This window comes from Dermacentor variabilis, chromosome 4 (assembly GCF_050947875.1).
Source record: "Dermacentor variabilis isolate Ectoservices chromosome 4, ASM5094787v1, whole genome shotgun sequence".
Lineage (NCBI taxonomy): Eukaryota > Metazoa > Arthropoda > Arachnida > Ixodida > Ixodidae > Dermacentor > Dermacentor variabilis.
This window is the reverse complement of record NC_134571.1, coordinates 127544892-127568447: the sequence shown is the minus strand read 5'-3', so window position 1 is coordinate 127568447 and position 23556 is coordinate 127544892. Positions and strand designations below refer to the sequence as shown.

At 42.4% G+C, this 23556-nt stretch overlaps 2 protein-coding genes across 7 annotated transcripts; one reads left to right on the top strand and one right to left on the bottom strand.

The window, feature by feature from the left end:
• The first annotated feature begins 6 nt into the window (after positions 1-6).
• LOC142579748 (tRNA (guanine(10)-N(2))-methyltransferase TRMT11) lies at positions 7-12134 on the top strand. 3 transcript variants are annotated; one of them, XM_075690275.1, is made up of 14 exons: positions 7-139; positions 216-281; positions 362-432; positions 665-746; positions 811-906; positions 3006-3140; positions 3271-3427; positions 6217-6297; positions 8100-8264; positions 8352-8421; positions 8587-8718; positions 9361-9481; positions 9619-9719; positions 11812-12134. In XM_075690275.1, the coding sequence occupies exons 1-13, from the start codon at positions 74-76 to the stop codon at positions 9712-9714; spliced, it is 1338 nt and encodes a 445-aa protein (XP_075546390.1). In that variant the 5' UTR covers positions 7-73; the 3' UTR covers positions 9715-9719; positions 11812-12134. The 3 variants fall into 3 exon arrangements, with proteins under 3 accessions (XP_075546390.1, XP_075546391.1, XP_075546392.1); XM_075690276.1 differs by lacking the exon at positions 11812-12134 and adding an exon at positions 10454-10575; XM_075690277.1 differs by lacking the exon at positions 8100-8264.
• Positions 11758-23346, bottom strand: LOC142579750 (ER membrane protein complex subunit 2-like). Of its 4 annotated transcripts, none has more exons than XM_075690282.1 (8): positions 23193-23346; positions 22154-22267; positions 21990-22054; positions 21827-21912; positions 19042-19327; positions 17683-17793; positions 15968-16072; positions 11758-11922 (listed from the first exon to the last, which is right to left on the bottom strand). In XM_075690282.1, the coding sequence occupies exons 1-8, from the start codon at positions 23215-23217 to the stop codon at positions 11854-11856; spliced, it is 861 nt and encodes a 286-aa protein (XP_075546397.1). In that variant the 5' UTR covers positions 23218-23346; the 3' UTR covers positions 11758-11853. The 4 variants fall into 4 exon arrangements, with proteins under 4 accessions (XP_075546397.1, XP_075546394.1, XP_075546395.1 ...); XM_075690279.1 differs by having other exon boundaries at positions 23171-23294; XM_075690280.1 differs by lacking the exon at positions 23193-23346 and adding an exon at positions 22809-22931.
• Positions 23347-23556: the final 210 nt, after the last annotated feature.

Here is a 23556-nt window from a genome sequence, read left to right as displayed (position 1 = left end):
GCCGAGTCCAGCCACTGCACAAGTTTGTTTACGTTCGTGCCGCGCTCGCCGCGCATGTGGTCTGTGTACTGAAATGATCGGCAAGGGAATGAAATATTTAATATGGTTCGCCCACGAGCATGTGCCTTTCAGGATGCCTGTAAGTTTATTATGGCATGTTTCCTTCGTGTCTGACGGCCAACGCTGCCCTTGTTTCTTTGTTTTTTTTTCCCTAGGAACTCGATGCGATTGCATCGATGTTTGGCATCACTATCAAGTTCATAGAGCAGCCGAATAAAGAGGTACAGTTTTGTGTACCAAAATTTTTTGAAGTAATTGCGGACCAACTAGTTTAATAGTATTCGTTTGTTCTCTTCCACAGCCTTACGCTATAGTTGAACTGGCGTCGGAAGAGGACGCAAAGAAACTTGCTTCGCGAAGCGTGTTAATACGGTACGTCTTTTATTTATTTATTTATTTATTTATTTATTTACCTATCTTCAGAAGAAGTGGGGCCAAGTTAGTCTGTATTTATGACGCAGGGATTCATAGTATTCTTAATGTCACTCGCGACAGTTTCTGCCCCGTCAAAACTAGCCAACGCATTTTACTGCTGTTTTCATGACATGGTTAAGGTTCCTTCCTTTCCTTTCACTCGAATAAACTTAAACTGTTTCTCTCCTAGGTCAATTATTGAACTGTGGGCTCATGCTGGAGATATTGATGATGTGTGTGACCAGGTGAAAAAATTTCCTGCAAAGTTTTGGGTGGGTATTTTCGGATTCGCATCAAGGGAGATCCCTTTCTGATGGTTTGCGTTTTGCATTTCAGGATGCCTACGGTGGCGAAGACCAGTCTTTCAAGTTCAGTGTCGAAATCTTTGGCAAGAGAAAGGTGCCTAGGGAAGTCAAAGTAGAAAAGATGGAAGTAAGTGTTATAATGTGTTGTAAAATGCTTTTTATGATACCTTTTATTCCTTAGTTCCTTGAAGCTCTTGACGGCGGAAAACACGGTGCTGTAGGTGCAAAAATGTAGTTGTGTGCTAAGGCGATGTAGCATTATCTCCTTTAGCTAAGCAGCACAAGAAATGCGAGATGAATGCTTTTTAAGAAAATAGGTCATCATTGATTTATCCGGATCCTTCAAAAAACGCTCGAACCAAATGTGGACTGCAGCAGCTTTTTGTTGTACCTTCAACGTGGTCCATTGAAGTGTACCACGGAAACTTTATGATCAAGAATTTTTGCCTCAACTGTACTATCGTGAGCAATAGTTTAGAGACCACAGCATCTGCAAAAAAAATACAAATTTGCTTCTCGCGTGGCCCTGCAACGAACTGTAACCTGCACTGCATTGGTTGAACACTCACACATGTATGCATTGTACTACTCAATTGCAGGCTGCATGTCAAGGCTGCAGAAGAATAAAAAAATTCTCACGGCATCCCTGGCCTCCAATATTTTGCTTGTAATTGTTAGAGAATAAAACACGAGCAGCAGAGCATGGAGCTTTCAGTACATACTGCACTGTATAACAGCGTCTGTAAGAAATGCTGCACAGAACAGTTACAGTGTGGCCTTTGCGTCATTGCGTACTGGTCTAATATTATTGACCGTCGCTCATTTTATCAGAATCTCACTATGATGCCAGTGAAGTGCTGCAAGCCTCTGCTTTCCTGCAGTGCTCATCAGCGAACGCAAGTGTGCAGAGATTATTTCTGCCTCTTTAAGGCTGACTGTAGCATGACAGTGTAACAGACTGACATGTTTTTCACCCGTTCAGATTCATTCAGAACTTTCTTCTTTTTGTGAGCATGTTTTTGCTCTTGAATATGAGACAATACCGATACAGTTTTCTTGTAACATAAGTAATTGCACAAAAAGTAGTTTTACGTATAAGTTTACAAATAAAATCAATCAAATATTTGTTTAGGACATATTTTTTGTGTAATCGTTTATGTAATTAAGGTTAACTGTTTTGTGTTTAAACCAAAAATCACACGCCAAACTTCTTTCCCTAAATTCTATTTTATCCGAAAAGGGTAAGTGAAAGCAAACTTACAAGGTGACGATCGGCACGCAGCTGCAATCCTACATGTGCTCAGATGCAAGGAGCCTAGTGAGGTCGCGGTCACATGTAAACCCTGGAGCCAAAGCAGCCTTTATTTTTTCTTTAATTTGCATCCATTACGCCTGCTGCTGAGACAGAAACGAAAAGTAGAAAGGAATAGATACACGGAACCGTAATGGGAGTCCTGGCTGGAGTCAACCTGGGTCCTCGTACTGTGGCCACTGCAGTGGTTGAACTGGGCAGCTTCACTGATGGTAGTGCAGGGTCATATCTTTCTAGTATTATTTTTATTTCTACTCTTTTTTGTGTTCTTTTTTTTCTGTGTTATTCACTTAAGCTCTGTGCCTGCATAATGTTGCAAATAAATTCTCATTCTATTTGTGTTCATATATGAAATCCATTCATTATTAATTCCTGCGTATTGCCAAATGGTGTTGTGTGCTTGCTGGGCTGTTTGTCGAAGACTTGTCATTCTAGGCGCTAGATGCAACTAATTCTAGGTGCTAGATGCAACTACAGCTTTAAATTGTAGGATCTGTAGTCATGCAGCATGTTTCATCGTCAACAAAGTTAGTGAACCAGATATTCACAAAAAAGAAATAGTGAGCTCGACATAAAAAGTTATCCCCTGAAAAATGCCGGTGAGGGTTCATTGTGAAGAAATATATTGACCGGGAAAAAAACGGAAAGACATTTTTCATGTGGAAATAAAAGCCAGAAATGCTGAATCTTGCGTACAATATTTGTTGTGGCATGGAATGAAGTGAACTCAAGGCACAACTTAGACTGATTAAAACAAGGTGGGTGCTGAAAGCACTATGACTGGTAAATTTGGATGATATTTCATAGATATAGCCTAGTACATGTATGTTTGCTGATCTGAAGTATAACTGTTCTGGTTCCTTCTTTCTAATTTTTCAGTGTGTAATGTAATACATCTTTTTTTCTTTTTTCAGAAATTCGATTTTCTTCCTCTAAATGGGCCAATTAAAATGGAGAACCCTGATCATACATACCACTTGATTGAATACTATGGCATTGTCCCCAACTACATTCCGGAGAAGCCACATGCTGTGTTTTTTGGACGTTGGGTAAGTCAATTAAAAATTATTTTTATGTTTTCAGTGCCTGTTGATTTAATTTTCTGCTAAAGGCACCTTTGGCTGCATTGATGGCTGTTTCAGTCTCTTTAACCCTTTCTTTTCCCACATGTTTACTAAGATCTGTGATGGCCAGAGGTTTCTAAAGAGCCACCTGGCCCTCAGGACACGCAAGTTTATTGCCAATACATCGATGGACCCCACTTTGTCTGTGATAATGGCAAATATGGCAAAAGTGAAGAAGAGCCACCTTATCCTCGACCCATTTGTTGGATCTGGTATGCCACTATATACTGACCATGTGGTAAATTTGACATTTAAAAGTCATCGGAATGAATGCCGAGTTATTATGACAAGAACTCTTTTTCATACCATTTTATATTGTGCCAATATTGCTCTCAGCGTCAATTCAATGGCTTGGACGTATTCCTTGTAGACTATGCTATTTATTGTACACTGTTTTTACTTGAGTGTTGTACTACCTATACATATACATCGCACCGAATGTTTCAGAGTGGTCTCGGCAGTCTGCAGTGCTGTTGGTTGAAAGGCCTAGACAGGCGTCATAGAGACTCCTTTTGCCTCGTATTCCATGGTTGAGAACTCCCTTGTTGTGTATTGTATATTGCTGTCTGTGCGTGTTATGATTGGGAACATTAAGAAATGTGTACTCTGCCCAGATAACTAACGTATTGAAGACATTAGAAGGGCACTGAAAAGTACTGTATTTTCTGGTGTATAAGTCACTTTCTTTGGGAAATTTTTGCCTGGTGCGTCTTATAGATCGGTGCGATTTATATATACAGTTAAAATTGGATTGGCTGCTATGGCCATGCCCCTTGTATCGAGCAGGCATCAAATGACGCTCCACTGCACATAACCTTCTGCTATGAACAGCAACTATGCTTCATTGCCGTTGTTGCTGCGTACTTTGCGTGTGTTATTGCAGCCTTGCTAACCATGACGCTGCTAACCATGTGCCAGCACAATTGCAACCTGAAACAACTACATTGTTTGTAAGTGACTTGGAAGAGGATGACTTTGATGGCTTTGACTAAACACAGTCGTGTAAGCTGTCAATAGCATTATTCATGCTATCAAAATAAAATGCTTCTCAAAAGAATTGCTTGGTGTTGGAAGACACTTGCACGCGTCAGCACTGCCTTCTGTGCAATGCGTGCAGAGGCGGCGGCCACTGCAAGCATGAATTTTCATCACACTTTTTCGCAACTTGATCCTCAACGAGTTTTTAAATCGCTTACTGAATGAACAGGTGCATCTTATTCACCAGTGCAACTTATATACGATTTTCTTTTTTCGAAAAAACCGCCATTTTGAGAGGCGTGCAACTTATACAAAGGTGTGACTTATAGACCAAAAAATATGGTAATCTGTGTTGGTAATCTTGAAATACCAAAAACATCAGTCTTGCCACAAGCAGAACCTCGGCAAGGCAGCAAAGATGACAAAATGAAAGATGGGTTCAATGTTCTTGGGCTAGCTCCTCATGACCGTAGCATTTCCTACAATAATTACTAGAGGGAACTGTGGTGCTGCAGTCGTACCACCATAGGAATGATGGGGAGTACATGGATTTGTCTGTTCTTCGTGCTTGTGGATTCAGACGTTCTTGTGACTTTGTATATTACGCTGTATAAATCTTATTGTCACAAATTTCAAAGCGGTTTGTACTCTTCGAAATGCAGAAGACGCTGCAAACATGCACAATCACTGCTAATTGCAACGGTTCAGCTAGTCAAGGTGGCCAAATCAAAATGCGCCAAGCGTCTCAATGCACTGGCTTGTTCGCTATAAGGGCATTTTATATCGCTCGTTGATGCATGCGTCCAGGGCGTAATGGCTTCAATGTCGAGCTTCTGTGCTAGAGGCCTCGAATTCAAATCCTGCTGTTGGAAAATTTTAATAATTTTTATTTAATTATCTATTACACAGTACCTTGTTGAAAATGACAAGTTTAGCAAGTCACGAAGCCATTTGAAGCCAGAAGCACGAAGTTTAGGCTACTCTATGTACTCCCCATAATTGACATTCTGGCTGAACCACCCCCCATTGCAGCTGCCATAGACACTGGCGCCAAAGTTCCCTCTAGTAATTATTGTTTTAAACTCTATGCTCACGATGTCCTGGGATTTGAATAGTGTATGCTTTGGAAGTTGATAATTTATCAAATAAACAAAAATTACACAGCATTGTACAGGAACCCTAAGGTTCAACCTAGTCAGTTTTGTGAACAGAAACGGCTCAAACCTGCGAAAATACTGACACACATACTTGTTTGTCTTTCTTGCGGTGACCGTTTATTATGTGCTAGCAACTGTTAATGTTGCTACCACTTGGTGCAAGACGCACCTGCATGTATCAGAACGTGCTCAACTGTTGTCGCTGATTCTATCTGCTGCCTATGTTGTTGCTGAACGTTGTGTAGTCAGATTACAATGCGCGATGCAAATAGTGCTGTGAATTCTGGAAGACACGCAAGCACCAGCAATTATGCTGAAACCTTCAACGACTCATGTATAAATAGGCGGCGCACTCAACCCACAGGCGAGACTTCAACAACAAGACGCTTGAGCTCGTCACTGTCGCCTTGCCCAAGTGCAACTTGTTTTTGTGGGCACAGGTTTGCCCAATAAAGAGTTAGCTTTAGTGACTCATCATTGGGTGCCACAGTATGGTTACTCACCATCATGACGTGACAATACCTTATAATTTGTAATGTCATACAATGTAATGTTCCGGTACTTTAGGGTCAGGTGCAAAATACAATAATGAAAACATGGCCCTTCATTTTCCCCGCCAATAACCAACCTTTTCATATATATCAGGTCTCAGTAAAATATACTTCACCAGACTAAACAGACATGCTGCTCTATGTGTTCGTTTGACAAAAAGTGCATACTTTTCGCAATTTTAACCTTTAACAGAGCAGTAGAAGCTTCTGCATGGCTGCGCCATCATTGAACCATGTTTGCATGTTGGTGTGCAAAATGTGCTTGAAAAAATGAACTGCTTTTATCTTCTCTCTCTTTTTTTTTTTTTTTTAAAGGTAGTCTCCTAGTCCCCGCAGCATTCTTTGGGGCATACGTATTGGGGACGGATTTGGACTACTTGCTTCTCCATGGCAAAGGTAAATTGGCTACACGTCCACGCCAGGATTAAGAATGTGTCCTGTGCGCATAATTGGCAATAGCCTCATATGTAAGTTGTTGTTTTTCTGCATTATTGAAATTGATTCTTAATTTTAAGTGGTCACTTTTTTTTAGTGGTCACTAAATTTAGCGTTGCCTTCACTGGAAGTCATCCTTGTGCATTGTGTTACAAGACTGTCTGGCACACCTGTGTATATTCTACAACAATATATTTGGTGCAGATATATCGAAACGTAACGCTGGTCCCAGGAATTGTATCAAATGGACACACTTTATGTCAACCATCGTCACTCCTGCAGTTACAGCACATGGCCCTAAAGTAATTTCAACATGTATTAGCATAATTTGTTAGTTAGCCATTTACTCTACTACTAGTAGTTACTTATGCATTTAATGTCTGCTGTTAACATAGAATTTCATTATCTCCCAAAGACGTGCTTTTATCTCTATAGCCTGCAAAATAAAAACAAAATGCTTGGTATGTGGTAACACCAGTGCAGTGCTAGCGTAAGCATTTAATTGGTTAGTGCTGCTGCATACAGCCATGTATGGTGATTCATTCACTGCCAGTGGTATAGCATTGAGCAATATTTTGTTTGGGCTTTACTTAGGACCCATGAATGCCATTTTACCTCAATGGAAGCTGCTGGGCCATTTATGTTGGATGAATTCATTATGTATGGTAGAACCTTGTTGATGCGTTGCCATTACGTGCGCTTTTCTGGCGCCAACGTTCGCTATAGAGTACACAAAAAATGACGCAATAGAGTAACGTTCATTTTTTACCAGTTCATACATTTCCGGGAAACACGATTTTTCGGCAATAACGTTCACTACGTCACCAAGCTGCGATCGTATGATAGGTTTTCCAGCTGCTAGATCCCATGTAAACAAGAAAATGCACGAACCGTGCGCGATTGAGAACAGTAAGTACATAGCTGCAGGCCGCGGCAGCTTCACCGCAATACTCGTCCGCCCGTCCCATGTGAAAACAATGGCGTGCGCAGTTTATTATTCCAGTATCAGCAAATCTCCGCCCGCGCCGTCGCACACCGCATTCGCGGCTATTGCCACCAAACCTATCGCGATAAGAATGTTGACCTATCTGTTTTACAGCGCGTGGTGCATAGTGCCATTAGTAGTGTTCTGCATGCTCTCTTAGTGGGCAATAATCCAAACGCGCCGCCGTTCCCTGCTGCAGGTGGCATGATGTGGGCATCACGTTTCGCTTCAGCAGCAACGGGCATCGTCCACCAGCTCAATTTTGTTTCGGTTTCCCGTTGCCTTCTTAAAACACTACGCCACAGAAAAACAACAAAACACGTATCGGGCCGCCGGAGCACCGTTAGCTCAACACGCGTCCATGTCTCGTGCCACAACGATGCGCGCGACACTTCACATTACGTAGATGTCAACAATAGTTTGAGTCTGCCAAATTTTTTAGTTACTTCGGATCGTACGTTTTCCTGGTTAGGGTTTTTTTTTTTTTTCCTAATTTCTTTTTTCTAAAATGTATGAACGATGTTCTGCTTTATTGTTGCCTTAGTTAGCCTATTTACAATGAGAACTATAGAATCTGCTACTCTTGATGTTTCTTCACATGGGTGCATGGTTATGTTGTTTTTAATCTCCCGTTCTATGTGTAGAAGTGTGGAACAGCAAAGACGTTTTTAGTGAGCTAAATTAAAGCACCAGCCACCAGAAGCATGTGCCCCTAAACACGAGCTTTGTGACCAAACTTTCCGACATCAGTTTTCTTTTGCTTTTGTGCACATTGTAGCAAAGCCGAGTCGCTGCAATGAGAAGCAAAGGGCAGATGATGAGAGTGTGCAGGCAAACTTGCAGCAGTACGGGTGTGAGCAATGCTTTGTGGACGTTGTCGTAGCAGATGCGTCATTACCACTGTGGAGAGCAGAAATGCGGCTAGATGCAATCATCACCGATCGTGAGTGCGTCTTCTCTCTTTTTCGTAGGGTGGACAGTGTCTTGCGGCATTTGTGACGAAAATGTTGAATTGCTTCTTTTCATTTAGCACCCTATGGAATCCGCGAGGCCACGGAAAGGATAGGCACACACAAGACGTACGACATTCCTGGCCACTTGTAAGTCTGCACGTGTCTTCTTATTGCTTCACTATAATTCGGCTCATTTTCATTGTGTAATGGGCAACCGTCAACTGAAAACAGGAAATGCTATGCTCATTGCATTGTCTTGTGCAATTCTGTAGTTTCCAGTTGTCTCAGGTTCATGTCTTCTCTTTGATCCAGAGCAGCACAGCATGTTCCATCCAAGGTTGCCTACTGCCTGAAGGATGTCTTGTGCGACCTCCTCAACTTCAGTGCCCACCACTTGTGCCTGAATGGAAGGCTTGTGTTCTGGATGCCCATCTACAATGAGGAGTGAGAGTTCAATACTTTTGCTACGGGCCTGTCAAATAGTGAAATTTACAAGCTGAATTCAACACAAACCCCCCAAAACTCGAGGCTTCAAATGATGAATTGAGAACAAAATATTTTCTCCGATTCTAGAAGAAATGAGGAAAACATGGAGAGAAATAGGTGGTAAAAAAAGTGATTCCCTTTAAAACAGGCAGTGCTATTCAGTAGTCTATTCAGATGGGACACCTTGCAAGTGAGCAAAAAGTGGCAGGTCACCACACTGCCTGGTTGGTTTACAATAGCATATTTAAAGGAATATTTAAGGCGCGAGCATGGGATCTTTTCCATGGCAAGCTGCAGTAATCGTCTTTTAAAACTGACAGATAACAAAGAGAGTTCCTTTCTGTTGCAATTTGTTATAGTGTGTAACTTCCTCTGCTGCCTGATAAGTAGAACATGCATGCTGCCCAAAGGCAAATCAGCATACATTGTACTTTTTACCAATTGACACGAATAAAGCTGTAGTAAAGTTTCACAACATCCTTACAGAATTTTCCTCGCTCAGGACAAAATAATGTTTTGTGCTCTGCTCTACTTGGTTCTTTATTTCTGCTTTATTTCTTCTGCTCTACTTGGTTCCTATTCTTTTTTTTTTTTCCCCAGCTTTAGTGAAGATAGCCTCCCACAGCACCCCTGTCTGAAACTCATTGCCTACAGTGAGCAGTCGTTGTCTAAGCATTCATCGCGGCTACTAATCACCATGGAAAAAACGAGTGAACCAGACGTAAGCATCGTGACACTGTGCCTTCCTGTGTGAAGCACTTTCAAAGGACTCTCTGCATTTTTTACAAGCTTCCAGTCTCTGATGACTCCTCTCTGCATTTTTTTCTCTAATTAGCGCATTTTGCTTCCATGTCACAGGAAACGTCATGTGCAGTCATGTCATCTACAGCAGAGAGTTTTAGGGAACGATATTTCGCCGGAACAAAAGGCAAAGCTGACAACACAAAAAGCTGACATTGGTAGGTCATGCCTCTGGCTCCCTTTTCAAAGTTTTTGTTTTCCCAAGAACTGAACAAGCTAGGCCATCTTGAATTTTGCAGCCAGCACATTTTATCTGATGACAGTGACACCAACATTGGTGCACAAGTGCAACATGCCTTTTCAAATCACTCCCCCCCCTGCTATTTATTGCAAGATGCTGCAGAATTTTGTGCGTAAAACTATATATTCATGGAGATGGGCGATATGCCATGCAGCATTAATGAAGAACAGGGCTCTTTTGTGCTCGCACATCTCTACAAAAAGGCTGCTGTAACTAGGCTATATATGGAACCGAGATAAACCCCACAGAGGGTTGGGCTGTGCTTGTGCACAGAGGACAAATATGTCGCCATCAAAGTTTGTCACCTGCCTTAACACTTGTTGCTCAAGTTACGGTGTCCAAGCTTGTTCAGGGCCCCCTGCCCAGTCTGTCGGCCTTGTAGTTTATTATCGAAGAGACTGCAATGAATATTGAAAATAAGATATGTGGTTGTTTCTTGCATTTATAGTAATTTTGTTTACTGGCACTGAGATATGTCTAGTGCCGTGGTTTTTGTTGAAATGCACTAGGGATTCTAGGCATTGCTGTTGCTTCAGTAATGAACATTGAAAGTTTGCATAGAGCGAGTCTATACATTTCAGCATGTGGTGCAAGACCTTCTGTTGTCTTGTGTACATTGATTGTCTTGTGTACATTGTGTTTCCCCACTAGCTGCCATTCCGTCTTCTCAAGTACGGAGAATACAGCTGCTTCCAAGTCCTTGCGATGACATCTTTGTTGGAGCTCAGTGAAATTGATAATAAATTGTTGTTACTAAAAAAGAAAGTTAATCCGACTCTCACAGGTGTTGTGCAAAAGCAATGCAGTCACACACATACTGCAGAAAGGCACAGTGATAAAACATTGATGATGCAGGAAAAAGGTTTCCCTGCCATTTCCTCTAAGAAGTTTATATAATTCAAACAGAATGAATCAAATAAGCTCATATTAAAGGTAACGCTACAGTGAATGGAACTTTTCTTACCGGCTTGGAGGGACTATTCAATCTGCAAGACTGACTTTTTTTCAAATAGATATTTCAGAATCATTACTGGTAAGCGCAGTCGTATCAAAACGCTGCAGTTATCAAGTTGATAACAAAACAGCAATGCTGTCTTCCTGAGCATTTGTAACATTTGCAAAACTGACAGCATTGACAAGTAGCGTGCCCAGGTAAATTTTATAGATGAGGGAGGCTAGCATTGCACTATCATGTCCACATTTCTCATGTACCAGTGATCACAGCACAGTGGCACCAAGGGCACGTTCATATGGCTCCTAGGCAGTCTGGCCTAGAAGCATTTCGGGAACTTTCAAATCAAACCATTCCTCCCTTTATCGAGGTGCCTTTGCCCCTGTTCCACTGACGGCCAGGCATTCGCAAGATCAACCTCTTCCCCCACCTCATATGGAGACTTGCTTTGAGGCATAATATTTGGTATGTGTTGCGTGCTGTAAAGCCCGTGTTGTGTTTGAATTCAAGCAGTGTTTTGTGGTATCTATTGCTGTGTGGCCAGTGATCGTGGCATTATATGGGAGGCCAGCTTGCAGTAGGAGATGGGAGTGTTCTGTTTGCAAGCCTGGACAAGTCCACACCATAAGCAGTAGGCGTCTGCTTCCATCACTGGAAGGGGACAGTTTAGACACGTTGCACCCAACTTCAGCAAGACAGTTGCTTGATACATGTTACACACAGACAAGGGATGGAGTTTAATCATGTGTAGAAAGCCTTTTTTTTTTTCTTGCATTTTTCAATAGCCATAATTATTTCAGGAAGAGGGGCACAAGGATTACATCTTTACATACTAAACTGTAAAAATGCTAGTGCTTTCACAAAGATTGCACTGTATATTCTGACCTTTTACAAAGAAATGCACATGAATATGCTGTCCGCATCCTTTGATATTTACACATTCATAAAACATTGCGGACTACCACACATGTGCAACAGCACAAGAAGCGATAAAAAGGCTTGGTAGGAGTTGATGCAAATATTATATATATTTTTTTTTCCTCCGTATAAATACAAGGTTTACAAGAAGCAAGCAGGAGCATGGGCCAAGGGGAAGTCCTCAGTTGATCTGTAGGGTAGTCAGCATGCCTTCTAGCAGCTTCACTTGGGAGTCTTCACACTGTCTCTCCTGCAAATGAGAACCAGAGGCCAACACTGAGAGAGACTGATAAAACTGCTGCTTCAGAAACTTACTCGCAATACGAGGTGTTCACTGAAAAGGCCTAACAAAGCACAAGCCTTGTTTCGCTTTCCTAGATGGATGTATTCTTGACTAATTAACCTGTCAGTTTAGTCATGTATGCACTAAACATTTGCAATAAAGTAATATGCCACCTTGAATAGTATTTCAGTATTTTTGAGTAGAACTGGGTTTACTAAGCCACAAGTTTACCCCCACAGTACCATACCCACCCAGTCAGTGCATGCTTTTAGTGAACTGAACAGAAGTTATGAGCAGAAGCATTTTGCATTGCTGAGTGAAAACAATCCAGAGTATTTTCATCTTGCTACACATGTGCATGTGAAAATATGTTAAATGTCCATCTCTCAAAACACATTTTAACATGCGCACACATTGCAGGTGCAGCTCTAGCTTTGACATTCGACTAACTCAAGCACAGCAAAGCAATCGGAGTCATAACTATGAACAGTACTATGTGCATTGCATGGCAGGGGGAGGCACTGATAGACTCATAACTCATGTCTCGGCTTACTGCCATTGCTTGAAGAACCACCGTCTGAGCTCGCATATCACAGGCTACCTTCATTCATATGCAACAGCAGGCACTCATGTTACAATTACGTATAAGCAGCATTTTTCTTCGTTTCCACACCCACAAACAGAAGCAAAAATTTCCAATTCTCTGCAGCCTGGGGAAGGGTCAGGTGCACAAAATGTGCGAACAAACACTTGGCAGTGTTTGGTCATCACCATAAAGATAACAAAACAGCCGAGGTCAGTTTCCCATAACTTATTTTGGGGTATGTCATTTCTTCATGTCAACTTGCAGCAGCAATGTTGCAGAAATAATGAGTTGCACTACGTAAGCTGTCTGCATAGGCACACGAAGTCAATAAAAGCAAGCAGCTGAAGGTAACTGCACATCTGACAAACATGTATAATCGCCATAAATTGAAATGTAAGTAGTTTCTGAAATCAGTTTCTGAAAGTGTTGTATTACTGGGCGCCAGCAAGGAACCTTCAGTCAGGATAACATTAACCGAAAGTCTACTACTGTAGCAGAATTCATCACAATTTGTAATTCACATTCATGCAATCAAGGCTTTTGCACATTGTATGCATCCTACTCCACATAGCTCACAACAATGTTTGTGTGGAAACCGAATTTTCTCAATTATAAGTGGCTTCTCAAAGCTATAAAACAGCATAAAAAATATAACGCATGAATATGAACACTTTCCTTATACAGTTAAACTTCGATATAACGAATTTCAATATAACGAAATTGTTGATATAACAAAGTATTCAACTTTTCACATCTTGTTGATAAACACCATGTAACTAGTACCTCAACATAACATAGTGTGTGTGTATGCGATTTCAATATAACAAAATTTCGCTTCCTCAGCAAAGGTATGCCGAGACAATAAATGGGAACTTCCGCAGATGCAGATGGTGAAATGATTTAATTACAAGGGACTACTTGCAAACGCACCTCTCAAATCGTGCACGGCGCGACAAGAATAACCACCAAAGTGAAGCCGCATCATGTTCCGTATAAAGTCCAAATGCGATAAGATCCTATCGCGCCCTCCGTACTTAGTGCTTTAGGTGCGAGCGAAAGTGTGCCAGGGTGAGAAAGGTAGATACTGGCTTCATGCACTCCCCACGCAAGCAAAGATAAAGGGGAGGGGAGCAAGCTCGCGATAACGCGATCAAGCAAGTGCGAGGGAACGGAGTCCGGGGTGTAAGTTGGCAACCATCTCAATTTTTGGTGCGCATTTGTCTCGGCTGTGGCTGCGCATGGCTGAAAGCGCGGCTGAACATATACGCAGCTGCACACCATGCATTAGAGGTAATCTGCCGCATGTGCAAAGAGTGGGTGTGCCAAGACGGCATGGCGCTGATAGTGTCGTCACAGTGTGGGCGACGCTGTCAGTCCAGGGGCGGAGTGCACGCGAAAGCATGGCCGGCTATGCTTAATTCGTACCACCGATGTGAAGATATCGTAGACATGGCATGAAACCCTATCATTCGTCGCCAACTCCCAAAGTCATCAAAATGAATTTTCTCATTCCAATTTGCTTTCTTCGACTGCCCGATAATTCGGAAAACTCTGCGGCCCCTTTCCGTGTAAGAAAAATTGATCAGCGATTGTCCTTATTTGCATAGAAGGTCAAATTTCAATATAGCAATGCAAATTGCAGATTTTACCTACTTCATTATATCTAGGTTTAACTTTATCTGGAAGCAGCTTATCTATGAGTTGAAACCTCCATGTTGTGTTAAGGTATTGGCCTTTGCAAAGTAAATTACATAACACAACTGTTATTCATCCACTCCATAAAGCTCTTCGTTCATCATTCAACTGTGTTCTTGGGCAGCCGTTATGAGGCAAGCTCTACTTTTAATGGCAACCACTTACAAAAACCATTTTTTTCTGGTTCTTGCGTTAGCTGGTGCAAGCGAGCATCTCTGTAGAGGAAACCTTATCAAACACTGCTCTTGCACAAGAGCAATGCAGGTGAAGTGGTGAGGCAGTTAAAATAATACACAATCATCATCATCACCATCATCATCAGTCTGGTTATGCCCACCGCAGGCAATAACACACAATATGCCTCCATTATTGCAGTGCAGAATCTTTGTTAATATGTAATACCACAGAGTAAATAACAAAATTGCTATGTTTTAAAAGCATGCAGGAAAGACACAGAAACGACTTTCTCTCTTGAAGGCTGAAACATTCTGTATGGAGTATTATATTTACATATCTTTTTGTATGCTTTAAGTATAATAATTCTTACAGAAGCTATATGGATTGCATACACTTATGTAGATTCTATATAATCATGTGGAAAACACTAGGAATTGTAGGACTGAGTACTGCAAACTTCAGTAGGAATACGAAACTGCAACAAAATTTTGGACAGCACATAAAGCAAAGGTTTAGATAGCGTAAATATAGAGCAGCTTCCATGCAAAATTTTGTTTGAAATACGAGTAGATGCATCACAAAAAACTAGAAAAATAGCCGTTCTTCATACCAAAACTCAAGAAAACACCACCATTACTAGTCGTCAGAAATGATTCAACACTTCGAACATTCAGAACCAGCACAGCACCTGGCCATGACCTCCGCATGCTAGGGATCTCTGAGGCTATTTTCTCGGAATAGTGTCACATCCGCTAACTACTATGAACCTGGGTCACCTGCCTAAGTGATATTGTGATAGTGACAGTGAAGAGCAGCAAAACTGTGAACGACGAAACTAACTTTTTATTGGGCAAACTTGTGCCCACAAAAGCAAGTTACACTCAATGCACAGCGAAAGCACAAACACGGTCGGTCGTCCAAATCTGATCTGCGGGGCAAGCGTGTTGGCTTTTAAACATGAGTCATCAAAAGTTCCAGAGTAATCGCTGGTGCCCACGTGCCTTCCAGAAAGTACTACACAACTCGCGCAGCAAATACATGCAGTCAGATTACCCAAGGTTCGGTGACAATAGACAGCAGATAGAAGCAGCAATAACATTCTAGAAACTTCCCGGTACCTGCAGGCACGTCCTGCACTGAGCGATAACGTTTGTTAGATGGTGAAACGCAGTCACCCGATGAAATATAAACAAGTACATGTGTCACTATTTAAAGGCTGCTGACAAATTATACAGTTATCCACCCTCCAGCTTTGCCAGAATTGCTTCGATATGATGTACTGCTCATTTACAACCATCTCGCCAAAGTTATATTTTGCTGTCATCGGCCTTTAACTGAGTAACAAGCACCAAGGTTAATGTTGCTACATTAACCTACATTAACCTGCTACATTAATGTTGCTAATGTTGCTACACACAGTTTGTTACTGCAATTTGTTGCAATCAGTACAACCACATACTGCATTTAACATGCACGCCAGGGACACAAGGCACTGTGCAAACAAGATGAGAAGAAAAGCTGCAAAAAAGCTTCACGGCTTTTTGTTGTACTTACTTGGTACTTTTTTGTGATTTGTTGAGATGCCCAAGCTGCGTATCGCTGGTTGTCCTTTTTCTTCTGTACAGAACTCTTGGGGTGAGAACCAATGTGACTGGCAGCCTGTGAAGCACAAGCACATTGCCAGTTAGCTCACTGTGACATCACTAACTTTATGCCCAAAATCACTCCCCAAGTCACTCAAAACCTCACTAATATATGCAAAGCAAAGCTACATTCAAACTTAATTAATGTTACAACATACCCATGCACAGAAAGACCTTAGTTCTCGTTTCAAACTCTCTATTACCTCTCTAACATTGCTGCCACTTCTTTTAAGTGCATTTTTCTGTAGCAGGGGAGTTTTTCTACAAGAGTACACCTAGTGGGCTTGTCTATTTTGCCTGCTGCTAAGTTCTGATTGGCTGGGCTGGGCTGCGCGTCCGCAGCCGCAAGGCGCCACAGCCAATCAGCACTTCAGCAACAGACGAAGTGGACATGTCCACTAGGTGGACTCTCACAGTGAATACCTCCCCAGTACTACAGTGCAAGCAACAAAGAATTATATTGTGAACAGGAATTCCAGTCAATAAGTTTAAGGGGCCCTGAAACACTTTCTTAACCAATCACAGAATGGCATCACTACTGAAGGATGCCATCTCGCAAATCTCATGCTGCAAAAATTTTTGTTATCCTTCAACTACAGATCAAGTTATCGCACAGATATCTAGTTTTCTCTCTCTCTCTTAGTCTTGACTAGCGCGCTGAAGCTACACAGTGGAGAAGCCGAGCAGGCAAAGCTCTGCCCAAAAGCTGAGTGTCATGGCGCTGAAAGGACTCGTCATGACACCCCTTGGCGGCCGCGGTAGACTACACTATGCAGCACACCGCTGCTATCTCGGAGGCCACACGCAGAAGACGCAGCTATGCATAATTATCGTGCATAGACCAGCAGTGCAAAGATGACATGATTTTGCTGTCTTTTTGAGATCACAGACATATACAGCTTCATTCGTTTAACTCAAAATTAGCAATTATATATTGCTGAGAACGTTCTCACAATCAGGAAATTAGCCAATAGCATTGGTGGCCCCAGCTGCTCATAATGGTGCTGCATGATGACATGGCAATAGTGAGAGCAAGAGATTTTTTGCCATGTTTTGCGCGAGATTGTAAATTCCCTGCTTCATGCAGTGCAGTAATGTTTGGATCACATGTTCACGGCAGCCTCTACAACAGATCGGCAATGTTTTCTTACTATGTTCAAAAACTGTTTCAGCGCCTCTTTAAAGACAGTCTTACTTCTGCACACGAATAATACGCAAATATTTTATCAGAACTTGTAAATATGCAACTTGGAGCCAAACCTTATAGTTTACATTTGGCAAAATATCTGATAAACACTAGCCCTCTGTCAATTACAAGGATGTCTATGTGAGAAATTTTTTTCTACAAGATAAAAATTTATCTTAAGACGAAAGCAATGGTTCTGCTGTTCAATTTTATTCTAGCTTTAACAGTTTGTTCTAACAGAGCTAGGGCTTCTGACTGACTCACTAGCTTCGACTTGCTTAGTTCTGCATTTCTGGAATTAAACATGTCTTTTTTGCAGTGTTTAATGCAGTAGCTGCAACGGTATCCACTTATGCTTCCAAGAACGTACCATGTCTGCTTTCAGCTATTAGCCAACTAATATTCACGTAATTAAAGCAAACATAAAAATGACACGTTACCAAGAATAGTCCGTAGAGTGCTCGAACGTTGTTTGGATTCAGCTTGACTGCTTGTGCAAAGTACGACCTTGCCAGCTCCATTGTTTCCATGTTGCCTATTGTGTACTGAATCTGTGGGGAAAGGGAACAGATCAATTTGAAGCTCAGACTTCACCCACAACATTGTGCAGCAGTTTCAATAACTTCAAATGTGTTTGAAACATTAGTGGCCAATCGATGAGAGGTTATTCCTCATCAGATTAGAGTGCATGTTTTGTAGCAATGTCTTTTTTTTTTTCTTTCTGTTCCTTGCGCCAAGTGCTCAATCCTGACAAAAATGTGTGACAGTGTATGCACAACAACGATCAATTGCATCAAGTGACTTGTACCATCAAAAACAACCCACAATGGCATGTGCAGGCTGGTGGCAAGAAGTAAAAATACAATGGTGCTGGAAAAGTACAGTAACAAAATCTCGCTCGTGTGCTTCCCAGCAAAACAACCACAAATGATTTGCAACTAGCAAATTGAATATTACACTCCCTGAGAAAAATTTATCGCTGCGAATACTTCACAATATGCAAAGCACCACAGAATCACAAAGCCATGAATTTTTGCATGTAGACTCTGCTCTTCTGCATAACAACAGTGGTCAACACTGATAGTGCCACCATCCCACTATCGCGAGATTGTAATGTCAATCTATATGATTGAAACAATCATGCAGTATGGTGCAACCTTGTGGAAACAATGTAAAAGCCCTTCAAGCTGCGAAAAGGCAAGGGGTGAATGGAAGGGAATGCAATCTTGGCTCACAATGCCAGGTAACTGAATCTATCTTATTGTACGATGCTTAAGTCAACAAAATGCCAATTTGCTTCCAATCTACAACATTCCCATCATGATTGTATCCCGGAGTTCCCTTTGGTAAGTTTGTGTGAAAAATTTTTGCTTAGAGCAAGGACACAAGAAAGACGAAAGGATACACAAGACAGCACGCTCAGTTTTGCGCATCTTTCCGGCTTTCTCGCCAAACAACCCGTTCTCTAATAATGCCATACTAAAAACTCGAACAGTCAAGATTTGTATTTAAAAAAATGAAATTGTGTAATTTTACGTGCCAAAACCACAATCTGATTACGAAGCACACCACAGAGGAGAACTCCGGGTTAATTTTGACCACCTGGGGTTCTTTAACATGCACCCAATGCACAGTGCGCGACCGTTTTTGCATTTCACCACCATCAAAATGCAGTCGCTGTAGCCGGGATTCGATCCCGTGGTTAACAGCACAATACCGTAGCCACCAAGTCACCATGCTGGGTAGCCACGATTTGTATGAAACTTCACCATCCCTAGCTGTAAGCAAAGCAGGTGTACCTCTGCATAGCGCTGGTAGTAGAGGTGGTTGTGTGGATTGCAAAGGATAAGCTCCTCGAGGCAGAAGGCAGCACGGGCAAGGTCCTGCTCTCGTAGATACAGCCCGCACAGCTGCAGCCAGGCCTCCTGGTCACCCATGAAGCGGCGCAAGTAGTCACTCAGCTCACGCACCGCTTCCCCAACCATCTGCTGTGACAGCAGCACTGCCACGCGTCGCTTGTGCACTGCTGAGTTTGCCTCATCCTGAGCCAGCAGTGCATCATACTGTTCAAATGCCTCGTCGTACCTGCGTCAAGCCAAAACAACCAAGAGGGTTGCAGCAGCTTTGCCCAAAAGGTACGAGCTAGGGCTTCATGACAGTTACATTCCTACCAATCTGTGAACTTTCAAATTCGTAAGAATCCTGCAGACACAGCAAAGGGAGGCAGTAATAGCAAACACTTTCTTTCTTTTTCCCACCGAGAGCATACTTTTTTTTAGGCATACATAAGCACTACATTAATGATGATTTACCTTTAGACATAAACAAGCAGAAGAAAACTTACCGGAGACTGACAAGCAACATACTGTTTATATGTGCTATAACAGTGATTAACTTTTAGGCAACAATGCTGCTGCCGATCTCGCCTGCTTCAGCAACTTTTCTGAATAAACTCTTGCTCGAAACATGTAACTCTCTGACATATTAGCAACTGACGGTGCCACAAGAAGGCAGCACAGGTACCACCCAATATCTATTTCTTGCATGCATTTTGTTGCATCATTGTGCTGCACCGTTATGCCGACGCCTTTAAACCTTTTTCGGGAACAGACTTTCTTGCAAAGCATGACGCAACATTAGTAAAACTATAGAACAAGCTTAAATTTGTGAACGTCATGGAAAATGCAGGAGATTTGGGGAGTACAACATGGTTAGGGCACTTGACTGGGCTGATCACAAGCTTTACACTACAAACCGAAGGTTTCATTGGTTGTTCTGATTCACAGACACAAGACATAATATATGCAGAAAAACTACACAATCTGAATAACTTGTTTCTACTGCCAGTCATTGGCATTATGAAGGTAAAATCTGTGCTGTAAAGAAAGTTATTTAAACCAATGAAACTCTTGCAGTCTTTCACTACTAGCATTTCTACATTGTGGCTTTTATTATGGCCAGTCAACAACGTTAATACAAAGATTGATTGTTGAAGGTCCAGTGGACCGCACAAAGGCACTTTATGCTGATGAGATGCTGGCACCTGGGCTGCACATTATGCTGATAGGCAATCTCATGTGTCTTCTCATATTTCTGCTCATATTTAGTTATGTCATTGTAGTATTTTTGTATATATATTGTTTAAGTTTTGTTGTGCAACTGTTCCCTATCTTTTGCATACCTTGTTATAATTTATTTTTATTTATTTTTTTGCCCTTATGTTGTTTCTCCCATGTAAAATGCCTTAACCCCTTATATACTGCTGTTTGAATGACTGCGAATACATAAATAACTAAATCTAAAACTTATATGCAAGAACACACCTTTTTATTTTTTCTTTGTTTTTAATTTCTTTGCCTCAAAAGAAATTGCCCTTTACAAAATGTTCCGCAAAGAATGATGGGTCAGTGGTATGCAAGAATTATCTGTTGACAACATGAACCATTTCTCATACGCAGCAGTACTTGCCCCTGCATGTGCAGAATGCATTTTCTGGAAATTAGGCCCAATTTCACAAAATTTTCTACAGCTACACACATTCCTGCAAAAGTGTGGTCTCATAGGAACTTGTAGTGATTGCTCACAATGATTGAAGCACCATTAACATAACAGCCACTGCAAGGCCAGTAGATGCATGGTACTAATTAAGTTTGTTCCGCAAGTGAACAACACAATGGAGTAATAATGAAATTGCCATTACAATATATATGTGTGCCCCCTTTCTTCTACTTCGATCTACTTCTAATTGCAGCACCCAGATAGGCAGCCCTTCTTACAACATATGTGTGCTGCATTAGTTAATAATGGTGAATCAGTTCGGGAGAAATTTGCAATGTGGAGGAAGAATCATGAAAGGGGAAATTTGTCACCTGCCTGATACTAGTCAAAGCTACCTGCAATAGTAATATTTGGGGTTTTACGTGCCAAAACCACTTTCTGATTATGGGGCACGCCGTAGTGGAGGACTCCGGAAATTTTGACCACCTGGGGTTCTTTAACGTGCACCTAAATCTAAGCACACGGGTGTTTTCGCATTTCGCCCCCATCGAAATGCGGCCGCCGTGTCCGGGATTCGATCCCGCGACCTCGTGCTCAGCAGCCCAACACCATAGCCACTGAGCAACCACGGCGGGTAAAAAAAGCTACCTGTATTTGTTTACTTTGTAACTTCAGCTACTGACCGCTGGTAGACAAATATTCCTTTTCATAGGTATAATGGTTACAGATAGCTTACTCATGCCTCCTGTAGTTGTAGTTAATGCTTCAGTACTGGGAAAACATCTGCCTCATTCATATGCGAAAAGCAAGGCAACAGCACCATTCGCTCTTGGTTTCCTGGAGTTGAGCTGCAAACATAAACCAATGATAGACCACCTGCCATACTTGTGGGAATGCCGATTTCTATTAAATGTGTTGGAAAGAACCGATCAGTTCTTCTACTGGCCTGAGGGCATACTACAGCCGCATGTCTACCAGATGCTTGGAAGAAGACGTATGCTTTATGGTTACAACCTTAAGGCTGTTTGGTTTCTTTCTCAAGAATAAGAAAAACACAAAGACATTAAAATTCTCGGAGGCACTTACTTTTCAAGTGCTTCCAGCTGCATCGCTTCCAGCTTCTTCACTCGTAAACTCCCAGGAAACTCTTCGTCCAATTTGTTCAAACACTCCTGCAAAAAAATCAAGGTTTATTATCAATCCCGAGCGCAATATACAAGGCTTGGGCCGTCGAGAATGCGTTTCCCACCTTTGCGAGGGCCATTTCGTGGCAATCTAACGCTGCTATGCACACTTGTTCGTAGACAACCCATTCTGGAACGGACACACGAACGACAGTGAGGCAAGCAGCATCAATTAGTGGCCATATGCGTGCTTACAACAACCACTCGACCGTTCGCATCTCCGACTTACTTTCGTCACCCAGCTTTTTAATATTCTTGGCGATCACGCTGTGCCACAACTCGACAGTCTCTTCCGACCTCCTGTCGTTCTCTTCTCTCCACTGCCGCAGTGTTTCCCGTGCATCTGTAAAGAACGACGCCCTACAGTCAGAAACGTGTGCATTGCAAGCAACGTTGGCGTGCGTCGTCTTGTACTTACTATCCACCTCATCTGCGAAAAGGGCGAAAGACGTTAACGTGCGCTTTAACATCGGACAGTTTGCGCTAACGCGATTCGATCTGCGTAGCTTTAGGTCACGAAATACAAATCAAGCAAGCCGAAACCTGCGGCAGCTTCTACTTAATTGACGACCGTCCGGAAAAGCCAGTTGCGCTATAGCCCTGACGCAGTGAAAATTTTTAGGCGACGTTTCAAGCGACATTTTCCATGTTATGTAACTATATTCGCCAGGCAACAGCGGTACCAGGAAAAGGAAACACGCGAGAACGTTTTTCCGGCACATGCGTCGGGCTTTGCGGCAGAGCGCAGCCCATAATTTTGCCGTAACTTAATAGCTATTTAGCATTAAATGACCACAGTATTTTCTAGCCAGCCTCCTTTAAGTTCAAATGCGGTGGAAAACGCTAGTGAACAAAACTGAGAGAGTGGTAGCGCCAATACAGACCGTCCCAGCTCAGGCGATGTAAGTCGAGGGTGCCGGCAGCCATTTTTAATGAATAAAATAAGAGAGAGTGAGAAAGAAAATAGAAACGTGGATAAGTAAAGTGACCTGAAAGGAGGGGGGAAAAAGGGTCCCCTATGGCAAGACCGGCATGAGGCGCCATCTAATAGTGTATGTTGATTTTGGCTAGTCATTGCTTCACTCTTTATTTCCACGTGACACCTTTCGCTCGATTCATTTCATGTCATTCACCGTTCAATACCGGCGGACCCTGGCGATAACGTAAGTGGAGCGCCGGCGGTTCGGACCACTGACATACCACTGCGATGCCTGCGCTATGCTCCAGAACGCCGCTTCGTACTTACCAGCGCGAAGTGGGACACTCACCCTTGACGACAACCAGTCGAGGCATCTGTGTTTTTCACTCGGCCGTGTCTTGACAGACAGCACGCCGTCGTGCTGCCTTGCTATCATGGCGCATGCGCCGCCCGCGCGTGGAGGAAAAGGCCTCCAGATGCTCCAGGGACGCGCAGTGTTTTTGACGACGAAGCCAAATGGACGCATAAAAACATTTAGGCAGAAACCATCTCAGCATGGCAGTCGATGTTAACGCGATTGGCCTGAAAGCAAACGTACTCGTCGTGCATGAGGCGTGTACTGCAGCTAGGCTCCTCTCTCGTGCTTCCCTCCACCTCTACTTTAAGGGGCTGTCACGTGCTGCGTCGCACCGTGTCGACTCCATGTAGTGTTA